Source organism: Setaria italica, chromosome IX (genome assembly GCF_000263155.2).
Source record: "Setaria italica strain Yugu1 chromosome IX, Setaria_italica_v2.0, whole genome shotgun sequence".
NCBI classification, from domain to species: Eukaryota; Viridiplantae; Streptophyta; class Magnoliopsida; order Poales; family Poaceae; genus Setaria; species Setaria italica.
The window spans coordinates 5,260,072-5,272,098 of record NC_028458.1 but is presented as its reverse complement, the minus strand read 5'-3'; the positions used below and the strand labels follow the sequence as shown (position 1 = coordinate 5,272,098).

The following is a 12,027-nucleotide window of genomic DNA, read 5'->3' as shown; positions in this document are numbered from 1 at the left end:
CTCCCCGTTACATCGGCCCGTATGAAGTTGTGAAATTGTGGACCGTTCCTATTGGATCCAACTTCCAGAACAACTATCAACCATACACGACATTTTCCATGTGTCTCAGCTGAAGAGAAGTGTCCAAGTTCCAACCGAGATCTTAGACCCCCCCCCCCCCCCCCCCCCCCCGGCTCGCCGGCCACGCTGCGCAGGTCGTCTCCGCCCCTTCTCGCTGGGCGGCACCCGAGGCCTCCAGAACCGGCGCATCCTCCTCTTCCACCAAGTTGATTGTCCGCATTCTCTACTGGTGGGAGAGTGATTAGCGAGTATAGAAGTCGTCTGACAAGCAAGAATGTAGAAGCATTAATATGCCTCCAGGATTGGTTGAGAGCAGAAGGTACACATTTCTGTTAATTGTACTTAATAATATGCTTGTTCAAGTAATTGTGTCATGCTAAAGGATGTTCATCGCTTCCTCTTATTTCAGGTTATACCAGCTTCAAGATGGCAGAAGATATTGACGATAACGAGGATCGGTACTATGAAGGCACTGCATGAAGTAAACTCTTTTCATGGTGAGCTATGACTACTCGTGTTGAACACCATGCTATTTGTCTGCACTATTTTCCAGCAGCAACTGCAACAAACCATTCATAAAACTGAGAAAATCAGTACAATGTTTTGCTAGCTGTTGATCTTGTTCAGAGTAGTACTGTTGGCCTAGTACTGAAATCACTATTTTTGTTCAGAATAAGGTATCATAAGTTTTATTTGAACTTTAAGAGGCATGGTTCTGAATTTATATTTTATATTCATATTATGCAATCAGAACTACGGAGCTCCTGTCATTTGTTTTTTCTGCTCAGACAGTAGGAATATCATTTGATGTTGTTTCTCTGTTCTAATTACTTGTCACTTTCTGTTTTGCATTGCTTCGTCTTTATGTCTCAAGACCATAGTGATTGAATGTGTTAGTTTAGCACTGAGCAGCAGGTATACTTTGAAGCTAATGGGTGAATATTTTGGTTTTGAATTTTTCAGAATCGAAGAAAGATGGTGCTTGGTCGAGCAAGGTTCTTTAGTACAAGTTATTCTGAAAGAATTGAGATATTGAGTTGACCTAGTGAACGTACTGAAAATAGCTATTAGTTCAAGTTCATCTATGTAATATATCCAGAATTGTTTGATTGATCTGACTATCCAGAATTGTAATGTTAAATTTTCAACATGGTTCTATACTATCATAATGTATTTTTCTTTTAAGTGGAAAAGTAAAGCCACAGTAGCGGCAAGCAAGCCAGCGCCGCATGCTATATATCATCTGCTAAAGAGCAAGTAAGCTAGCTACAAATGCTTTGCGGGCCTGGCGAGTTTTTACGTATCTCCCACCGAGTCCACCGGATAATAGCGAGCAGTACCATTGCGGCAGCGGACAGCCACTAACCCGCATAATTAATTTGCGGCAGGTTTATCCCTAAATGGAGGTATGTACGAATTATTTTTACAGTAGCATGACCTTAGTAGAGAGTTTGAACCTGGGTGCCTGAAGAAACAACTATATGGATCGAAAGACCTGGTGCCTAGGAACAACTATATGGATCAAAAGAGAGACATTAGAGACTTTTTCTCATTTAATTTCGAACAGCATAGAAATAAAAGGCCGGAAACACAAAGGGTACCCAAGAGCACCAATTTTAGCGGCAACTAACCAAGAGCACAGGAGAGGAACGTAGTTCAGGATTCTTCAGATACCCGTTCTAAGGGCTAGTCAGGCTCCCCAGAGCCAACCAATCCATTTTTGGTTGCCTGGTTGGGCACTGTAGCTAGGCTCCAGCAATGCAACCAGACCCTCTAGCCAGGCTTGAGATAAACAGCTATGCTGCTAATACAAATCCTGCAAGCCAACCAAATCCTGCAAACAAAAAGGTTCAAAAAATGCGCCTGACCTCACAAAAGGTCAAAAGCGCTGATTTGCTGAACATATTTGTATTTTCTTATTGGGGATAACGACCCTACAAGAAGGACTCCGTGGCCCAATGGATAAGGCGCTGGTCTACGGAACCAGAGATTCTGGGTTCGATCCCCAGCGGAGTCGTTGCGTCATCTTTTTTTTATTCCATTCGCATTCCAGCCTCACTACGGAGGCCAATTCTCAGTTATGCTGCTACTACAAACACTACGAGCATCAAAATGTTTTGCACTTTTGCTACTATCTTCCAGCCTACACGTTTCAGTTTACATCAATGATTAATCAAAGCAAAATTCCTCCAGGTCATTTTCATCAGGAACAGAATGACAAGACAGATGCACAACACGAACTAGAATGACAAGAGAGTGGAATGTACAATTACAAATGCGAAGTCGGATAATCTGTTATTTGACAGATGCCGTTTTGCTTTGATTGATAGGTATCCAGTCCACTGACAGATAATCCAGTCCTCTTACATGTCGCCCAGAAGGCCAGCACTGACTCATTGTGTTCGATCCCCGGTCAGGAGAGCAGCCAGGCGCATTGTGCCAATTTAATTGCCCGGCAAGGTATATAAATGCATCCTGTTAACTGGGTAATGCCTCATCTTGTACAGGAACGATGATACAACAAAGGGTGTCCTCAGGTTAGACGAGTATACATGAATGAAATTTTCCAAAAGAAACAGCAGCGCGGCAGGCAGGTAGGGAGAAGATCAGAAGAGGCTGCTTACATATTTGGCAGGCATGGCAGAACTTCCTCTCGCTGGCAGTGGCATTGAAGGAATAGCAGTGTCCCATAAGGTGGCATCCAAGGCCACATTTAAATACCATGAATGTCCCGCTTGAGGGCCCTTGAGAGATGGCATTTGAATTGTTTGCCACCAGCTTGAATGTCCTGCTTGAGGGCCCCATGAGAGATGGCATTTGAACATTACTGGTAGTTCAAGTCACCAGAACAGCCAACAGCCTACATACGAAAAACAGAACATTTCAAATTTTGATGATAAAGATGACACCAACATAGCGGATGCTAAAACCCTATAAATGCACATTCAGAACATCTAAAGGTATTTATCGACAAAATGCATAAGAAAAAGTAAGTGGAACTATAAAAAAATTGCATTTTCATCGATTGACAATCAAATAATTCTTATAGCTCTTCTACAAGACAAACTAGCTGCAATAAAGAACCATCTGATCGAGAATACAAGTCATGCACTTCATCCCTCAGACACTCTACCAGATGTTGTGTCAAGTATCCAGGAAACAAGCACCATATAGTGAGTAGCCATACAATGGAACAAGCAGCTGTTTTTTAAATAAAAAAAACTTGACCACAGGGATAAGACCCCCCCCCCCCCCCACCCCCCCAGCTTTGTCATATAGGACGCGTCTACGAAACCCTAGCTGGGCAGGTAACCTGCTAAACATAAGTTCTCAGGGAGATATATGTGGACATGCAGGCACCCAGGTTCAAGCCCAGGTGAGCATCCTCTCAACTGGAGGCTCCACTAACAGCGCTGTACCACTCGGTTCTCAAGCAAGCAGATATTTTCACGGACCAAGTTAACAAGAAGGAATTGCTCACACCTACTCGGCCTTTTATTTTACCAATTGCTAGCTGATATTTAGTACTATCGATATCGATCAGAACATGAATGAAACGTAAATACGACCAGAACTCAATCCAATCCCAAAGAGCAATTTCATATGGTCAGGGAGCACATCAAATTTCTGTCAGAAAACAGTATCCACAGGGCAACGCAAGTACGTGGCGATGGGACAAAATGAGCACAGTTATCATACAAGAAGATACATGGACACTTGTATTTGTTAAGATCCGTGGTTCTTTTCTCAAACACAATCACATGCAACAGAATTATCTAACTTTTTCTATAAAGAACTATCAGTACACAAATCATAATCAGAATAAAACACTATTTGGTTGAGTCCAACAAAGCAAAAGGACAGAAAAAAATAGTTTATTTACCTTGCTCTTAATTTACAGAAGGAAGCCAATCTCTGCTTGCTGTTACTAGTAAGATGGCGGTCTGAGTTCCTTTAGTCGTCGGACAACTTGCTTCATTGTGGGCCTAGAAGAAAGAGAATCAACTGTACACTTGATACCCAGGTGTAGAATCTCAACAAGGTCATCATGCGGAGCCACATCCCACAGCCCTTCTATGAAGAACTCACGAGCTCGGCCCTTCTGTAGAAGCATGCAAGCCCAGGCAACTATGTTGAATCCATTCCCGTATGGAGAGAAAGAAGGATCTAGTGCCTTTTTGTCTGAAATAAGTTCAAGAAGTACGACTCCATAGCTATACACATCTGCCTTATCAGAAACACGGCACGTCATTGCATACTCTGGAGCAACATATCCAAAAGTACCTGCCACACCAGTAGTTGCGTGTGTTTCCGAATTTCCAAGCAGCCTTGCTAATCCAAAATCAGAAAGGTATGCGGTGTAATCATTGTCAAGCAAGATGTTACTTGGTTTGACATCCCTGTGTAGGATGCGTGGGACACAGTTGTCATGAAGGTATGCAAGTGCACGTGCAACATCTAAAGCAATTTTGTGAAGCATTCTCCAGTCAATTGGTCTCTTATTCCTTTCTTGTATGAACCTTTCCAAATTGCCACCAGGTAGAAAATTATATATTAGAAACATCTCATTATCGCTGAGATGGTATCCTATGAGTGTTACAAGATTTGGATGGCGACACCTCCCAAGTGTTTTGACCTCTGCTTGGAATTGCTGAATACCTTGGAATCTTCCAATAGCAAGCCTCTTTATTGCCACCAATTTTCCTGGTGCGACCTCAGCTTTGTACGTTGCTCCGAAGCCACCACTTCCAATGCAATTACTTGCATTGAAGCTGCCACTGGCACGTAAAACAGTCTCATATGTCAAAGGAGCACCAATATCAACAAAAACAGTGACTTCCCTTCTCCTGAGAGAACGTCTTGACGGTCTTGATGCACATTTTCGTGTGTAAATATAAAGGATGATCAGAGCCAGGAGAACTGCAACAATTGCTGATGCTGAAGTTATCGAGGCAATCTCTATTTTGCTGAATCCGCCACCACTGCTACTTCCATCAGGGGCTGTATTGTCAGCTGGTGGATTATTGTCAGTCTCAGTTAGAGCTCGGACATTCGCTAATGGATTGGAGAGTGCTGACATTTCACAAGGTAGGAGGGATGGATTTCCAAGAACACTGTCACACGTCAGTGAGTGAATTTTTGAAGGCAGTGGCCCAGACAAGTCATTGAATGAAACATTGAATATGGACAACGACGGAGAAGAGGTAAGATCAGGAATGTTTCCAGAGAGCCTATTATTGTTAAGTAGAAGCACACTGAGATCTCTTAGTGTCACAAGGTTACTTGGGATCTTCCCAGCAAGAGAATTAGATGAGAGATCTAAAACCTTCAGTGATCTCAACTGACCCAAACAGGATGGTATTCTACCACTGAGGTTGTTCCCAGCCAATGAGAGAAATCTCAAGCTCTTGAAGTCTTTGAAACTGGCAGGTATCTGACCCTCCAGAAAATTTCTGCTCATGTCCATCTTAACAAGAGCTCCCAACAAACCAACATTAGCAGGCATCACTCCTGATATTTGGTTGCCAGCTAAATCCAAAGCTCTGATAGCAGTGCATTTTGTACTAAACTCTGCTGTGAGCTGACCAGATATCTTGTTGTCTCGGAAGCTTACAATCAGTCCCTTCAAGATGCTACACTTTTCCAACAGAATTGCATCCAATGACCCACTGAATTTATTGTGATCAACAACAAACACATATGTCATCTTGTTTCCGAACCTGTCTGCACTGAACGGCAAGGATGTAAGATGACCTTCAAGATTGTTGTTTGCAAAATTATGATACACAACAGAACACTGTCCAGAGTTGCAGAAACTAAATGGCAGTTCTGCTAGAGTTTTGGACATGAGGACTGAAGAATAACTGGATGTCATTTCATCTAGCATTAGCTGAGATGCACAGACTTTATTCACACATGCTGGAATTGATCCTGACAGTTCATTTCCGCTGACATCAAACACAGACATACAATGCGGACAGAGATCCTTATCCAGCAAACCAGATAATCTATTCAAGCTAAGGTTGAGAAACTTGAGGTTGCTGCACTGTCCTAGCTCCCTTGGGATCGGTCCAGAAAATAAATTCTCCCCAAGGTTAACCATTTCCAAACTATGACACCTTCCCCAGTTGGTTGGCACATTTCCTTCCAGCCCAGCCCTCGGCGCCCATAGCACCCTGAGCCTCGGCAAAGCTGTTACACTCTCTGGAATCCCTCCTTCAAACAGATTGAGCTCATGCGAATTCATTGAATTGAACTGGCTAGACAATACAAGAACCGACAAATCTGAGCAATTACCCAACTCCTGTGGTATAGGACCGCTCAATCTGTTACTCGAGACATCTAGAACCCGCAGCTTGGTCAGCCTTCCAATCTCTGCTGGAACAGAACCATTCAACAAATTCGAGAACAACCGCAGTGAGAGGAGCTGCGCGCAATTCCCCAGACCAGTGGGGATACTCCCGGCAAGAAGATTTCCGGACAGGTCAAGCCACTTAAGCTTGGGCAGGCCGCCAAGAGCTCCGGGCACCGATCCAGTGAGCCGGTTGCCTGAAAGATCCAACCTTTCCAAGTCTTTGCAGGTGGAAAGGGAAGATGGGATCTCACCGTGAAGCAGGTTGGAAGCAAGGGTGAGCACTCTCAGCCGCGGCGGGAAGACGGCCGGAAGGGCGCCCTGGAGAGAGTTCCCCGAAAGGTTGACCACCTCGAGCTTCTCCAACCCCCAGATCTCACCGGGGATCTCGCCGCGGAGGCCGTGGAACGGAAAAGAGACCTCTTTCAGCTCGGTGAGGAGCCCAACCGCCGCGGGCAGCTCGCCAGCGAGCTCCCGGCCGGGTACGGAGCGCCGTGAAGGGGAGGGCACCTCCAGAGCGACGACCCGGGACCTCGCGTCGCAGGTGACCCCCGGCCAGGTGCAGTGGTCGGCGCCGCCGGAGTTCGGGGACCACCGCCGGAGCAGCTCCACCGAAGGGAAGGCGTTCTTGAGCTGGAGCAGCGCCGATCTGTCCTGCTCCTGGCTGCGGTGCAACTCGGCGGAAGAAGAGATGGAGACTGCAGCCGCGAGCAGGAGTAGCAGGAGCGCGGCGGTGGAGGCCGTGCTCCGGCGAGCGGCCACCATCTAGATAGCCGACGGCGACGACTCAGGAATGGACCTGAACCGCAGGAGGAGGCGTCGCTTCCGGTAGGTGCAGGCGACGGGGAGGGGAGACTTACATGGGGGAGAAGGACCGGAAAGTAATTAGCTAGATTCCAGAGGGAAGGCTGCTAATTTTTTCCTGCAAATTTCTCCCCCTCCCTCTGATGATCTCTCGCTGGCTTCTGTGTTCTTCTCGCGGCTGCTGCTTCTCTCTCTTGGTTGGTGACGGTCTTCGTTCTGTTGCTTCCTTCGCTGGCTCAGTGGCTCTTTCTTCTTCTCCGCCACCGTCCTCTACTCGTCGTCCAGGTCCAGCGATAATTCTTTTCTATTTCTTGCTTGAATTTTTTAATCTTTTTTAGAGGTGATTGGCGTGACGATTTTGCCCTTGGAAAGATTGGTTTTGTTTGTTGATGGTGTCGCTGCCTCGCCGTCTGCCCATGCTTTGGGGCTGTTGACTAGTTCCGCGTCTCGTGCTCATGTTTCCATTGGTGAAAAGGAGATTAAGAAAGGAGAATGGTAATAGAATTGCTTGATACTCCACTATTAGTAGTACGGAAGTACCACGTCGACGTACTACTGGTACTTCGTTACTCGATGGCTTGATCATACTAATTATTCTTTCTAAGAAGATGCTCTACTTTCTCTTGAAACTGAGACTGTAGGAGTGAGAGATGATTACCATGTGCTTGGATATTTATAGCTTGATACTGTATTCTCTCTATCCCAAATTATAGGTTGTTTTGGTTTTTTTAAATTCATACATTTTGCTATGCACTTAGATATATCCTATGTCTAGATGCATAATAATAATATTTATGAGGGAGTAATAAGCACCAGTTGTTTTAGAGCATTTCTAATATGTTTATACTTTCCTTTTGAAATGTACATCTTGGTTAAACTTAAAACAATGCAAAGATAATCCTTCCCGTTACAAAATTCGGTGTTTTGGAAATTGATAGGTCTTCGAATTACAATTGTAACTAGTATATTTTGTTACAAAATATTTATAGAACATAGGAAAAGTATACTTTATGAAACCACACTTCAACTTAACACATTCTCTCATGCAGATCTTGGTTCATTTCTTTCCTGAACATAATGGAAATTCAAGACACAAAAGATATCAGCTGCCCCTATAGATCGTGATCTAGGGGCATATATAATCAAAATCCGCAACAATTATATTTGTTCTCACCTATGAATATATATTATTCTCTCATGCATATCTTCATTTCATTTTTTACTAAATAAAATGGAGATTCATTAAACCATGGACTCGAAGATAGCGGCGGCACCTAGATCCTCAGGCCCACAGGTGCACCGTCGAAATCCAGAACAATCACATTTCTTATTATCACCTGTTTAGGATATATCGTTCTCTTGTACATATCTTCATTTCATTTCTTTTCTAGACATAATGGAAAAGCATTATCAGCTTTCGAAGATATATTATTCTGAGGCGCACCATCAAAATCCGCAAAACATACATTTTTTATCGCATATCAAAGACATATTACTCTCGTGTGCAGATCTTCATTTCGTTTCCTTTGTAGACAGAACGGATCGACACAAAGATATTAGCATCCCCTAGATCCTCAAGGCCTGTAGGTGCACCATCGAAATACACAATATATAATTACATTTCATATCGCTTATCAAAGATATATTATTCTAAGGTGCACCGTCGAAATCTGCAACAATTACATTTCTTTATCACCCATCGAATACCATTATTCTCTCGTGCAGATCTTCATTTTATTTTTTTTAATAAAATAGAAATTAATTAAGCCATGGACACAGAGATATCATCATCCCATAGATCCTAGGGGGTTGGAGGTGCACCGTCGAAATCCGCACACAATTACATTTATTTTTCGACTAAAGTTGGCAGGGGAACCTACCCATTTTTTTATATAATTTTTTTATTCTAGATTTGTTTAATTCGCTCCCACGGGGAGTCGAACCGAATCTGTTGAGTACTACTGAGGTGCTCTAACCACTAGGCTAGAAACTCTTCGTGCAACAATTACATTTCTTACCATGTACCACCGAAGATACATTATTCACTTGTGCAGATTTTCATTTCATTTCTTTTCTAATTAGATTGGAAATTCTTTAAGCCCCATGAACACAAATATATCCACGGCCTCCAGGTATGGACGTGCATTATTCTAGGAAAAGTCTGTTGTCGCACAAAAAAAAGTTATAGCATGTTCTACTTCATTAAAATTTGGACAAATCTCATTGGAAAAGGAGTAAAATTTACCCAAATTGAATCGAAATTTCTTTCTTTCTTTGTGTTTACGTGCGCATTCCCTTGTGCAGCTTGCGCCTCCCTTTATTTTGCATTTCATTGCACACCGTAGGCTTAAATTCTTTTTTTAAGCAAACCGTAGGCTTTAATTGACCGCCCATGGAGCTATCCATCTACCGACACGTGGGCCATGCCAGGGAAGACTTGGAGGGAGACTGGGTCGGACGTCCAGGAGCAGAGCACTAATCATAGTGATGGAGGGATCGCTGATGGATGCTGATGGTGCCTGCCTCCTTCCCCTTTCCTTACACATTCCAATATTTTTGGCACGTTTCTCCCTTCTTTTTTTCTTCTTCCTTGAGTTGTTCATTATTCATTTATACTAATCCTCCCAATTTATGTTAGAAAAAGTTAAAAACTTTTTTAGATGCAAGATTAAAAGGAAAATATCAAGTGAAAGTGAACATGAGATATTGTCGACATCACTTAATTTGCTAAGCTATGTTGAGTTATATCATGGTTTGGGGCAGATCCACGACCATCATGGTCGTGGCTCCTATTCATTTCGCTTATTTTTGTCGGTAATAGGAAAATAAGAGGAAACAAAAAAAAACTATGATATATTTTTCAAATTGAGCGATAGTTTGTATTCATATCCAATACTTGTACAGTTGTACCCCGTACGTTTGGGTTGAACATTGATGCTTACTTCATGCAACAAAGCCTAGTCTATGGCTTTGAATCTGAAGGGGGCTGTGTGCCCATGTTCCAAATCTTGATACTTCACTAACTTAGATACTCCCTCTGTTCCAAATTGTATGTCATTTTAATTTTTCTAGGTGCATAATTTTTGTTACGCATTCAGATACAGTGTATGTCTAGATGCATAATAATATCTCTGAACTTGAAAAAGCCAAAACAGCCTACAATTAGGAACGGGGGAAGTATATCTATAATTCTTACACAGCCTACAATTAGGAACGGGGGAAGTATATCTATAATTCTTACACAGCCTACAATTAGGAACGGAGGAAGTATATCTATAATTCTTACACAGCCTACAATTAGGAACGGAGGAAGTATATCTATAATTCTTACACTTCTAATATCTGCATACTTCTTTACTTTCTAGTGTAGTTTGTGTTTTTGTCCAAAGAAACGAATTGCTGTAACGGCGTACTCATGTCACGCATCGGTGATGCACAGCTTTGCTAGATTGTACTGGCAGCCAGCCAACATCTATTATGGGGAAGAAGAAGAAATATTTGCTGTATAATAAATGAATCAAAGGACGAGATGGTGGCGCGTTATTGCTTATTGGCTGCGGACAGCCGGGCTGCGACTGCGAGGTCGGTGCCAGGTGTGCGCAAGCGTGCACCACGAGCTCCCAACAACCCACCTCACTGCACTAACCGCCCCTAGGAGGACCCACCTGTCAGCTCCTGCGCACGGTGCGCCCTCGAGCTCGCGCTTGGCTTGACCCAGGCTGGCGAGCGGGCGAACACGTGGCGTGACGTCGCGTCGCGTCCACGTATGGGAGGGTGGAGGGAGGACTAGCCGACTGCGTGCTGACTCGACCCAAACACCAGCCTTTCTTATCCTGTGATGACAGGCAATTGATTACCGAGCATGGGTGACGTCCCGTCGGTAAATTAGTGTGAATTGTTAATCCGTGGAAAGCTACTCCAAAGTCATTTTCCCGCACCAACAACCAGGTGAAAAAGTTACCAGCCCTACCTGCCACCCGGGATCTATCGGTGGAGCAGAAATGGAGGCGAGAGGCGACGGCCCGTGTCGCTCGCCGCGAAAAGGGCAACCATAGCGGCGTCCATGATCGATCCCACTTGGCAAGAGCTGCTCGTGGTTAAGAATTCACTAGAAAATGGTTAAGAATTCATTCAGGAGGATCCGCTTTTGAAGCTCGTGGTCAAGGGTTCGGAAACCGTGCTCGTGCTTTCCTGAGTGAGAGGCTACGTTTCTGGAGACGACGACGGCCTGAGATTTTGACTGCCACGAAGGGTTCCTGGGCGAATGCGAATCTGGGTGGGATACAAAATGGTGGTGGCTCGTGTGTGTGTGTTTCCAAGCTCGCGCCAGGTCACCTGTCAGTTTCGGGAGCGAATGGCCCCCGGCCTGGGCTGCTAGAGTGAGAGAAAGGCCGAAATGGGTCCGTGGGCCGGCCTACAAGAGCATTTCAGGAGACTGGCCTGGCCTGTAGGGCTCAAAATGAAGTGCCTTTTTAGCAACTTCTTCAGTTCTCACCACCATCACCATGACACCATCGCCTAAGCATTTTTATATTTTTTTCCAGCACATTTTTTTTTCAACTGAATATTTTTGTGTCATTATTCCAGTCCTACTGTCAACACGAAACCAGAAGTCATACTCATACGAGGGAGAGCCCTATTACTCAGGGTCAGGGGGCTCGGGCTAGGGTATGATGCAAAGAAAATCAATTGTTCACGGATCCGCGCAGCTCTCCAGCTCTCTCTCTCTCTCGCACGAGTTACACCTGCTTTCTCAGCAATGAGCAAAAGATTAGTCTGCATCAGGGCAAACAGATGCAAAAGCAACACCA

The 12,027-nt window shown here is 44.2% G+C and overlaps 1 protein-coding gene, 1 long non-coding RNA gene and 1 other non-coding gene across 4 annotated transcripts; 2 read left to right on the top strand and 1 right to left on the bottom strand.

The window, feature by feature from the left end:
- Positions 1–182: 182 nt before the first annotated feature.
- Positions 183–1,216, top strand: LOC111255932. The gene is made up of 3 exons (XR_002676087.1): positions 183–379; positions 470–557; positions 1,024–1,216. It is a non-coding gene; the product is annotated as an uncharacterized LOC111255932 (long non-coding RNA).
- Positions 1,217–2,004: 788 nt separating this feature from the next.
- TRNAR-ACG lies at positions 2,005–2,077 on the top strand. The gene has a single exon. It is a non-coding gene; the product is annotated as a tRNA-Arg (tRNA).
- A 5-nt stretch (positions 2,078–2,082) lies between these two features.
- LOC101781864 (LRR receptor-like serine/threonine-protein kinase RPK2) lies at positions 2,083–7,499 on the bottom strand. Of its 2 annotated transcripts, XR_215770.2 has the most exons (3): positions 3,944–7,499; positions 2,685–2,920; positions 2,083–2,558 (listed from the first exon to the last, which is right to left on the bottom strand). XR_215770.2 is itself a non-coding variant. In XM_004981666.2 (2 exons), exon 1 carries the CDS (start codon positions 7,175–7,177, stop codon positions 3,989–3,991), a length of 3,189 nt encoding a protein of 1,062 aa, XP_004981723.1. In that variant the 5' UTR covers positions 7,178–7,499; the 3' UTR covers positions 2,083–2,920; positions 3,944–3,988. The 2 variants fall into 2 exon arrangements, 1 of the variants encoding a protein (XP_004981723.1); XM_004981666.2 differs by having other exon boundaries at positions 2,083–2,920.
- Between the last annotated feature and the right edge of the window lie 4,528 nt (positions 7,500–12,027).

Bases quoted from the DNA above. Each gene is read 5' to 3' on its own strand.
- LOC101781864 (XM_004981666.2), bottom strand. From the start codon at position 7,177: ATGGTGGCCGCTCGCCGGAGCACGGCCTCCACCGCCGCGCTCCTGCTA.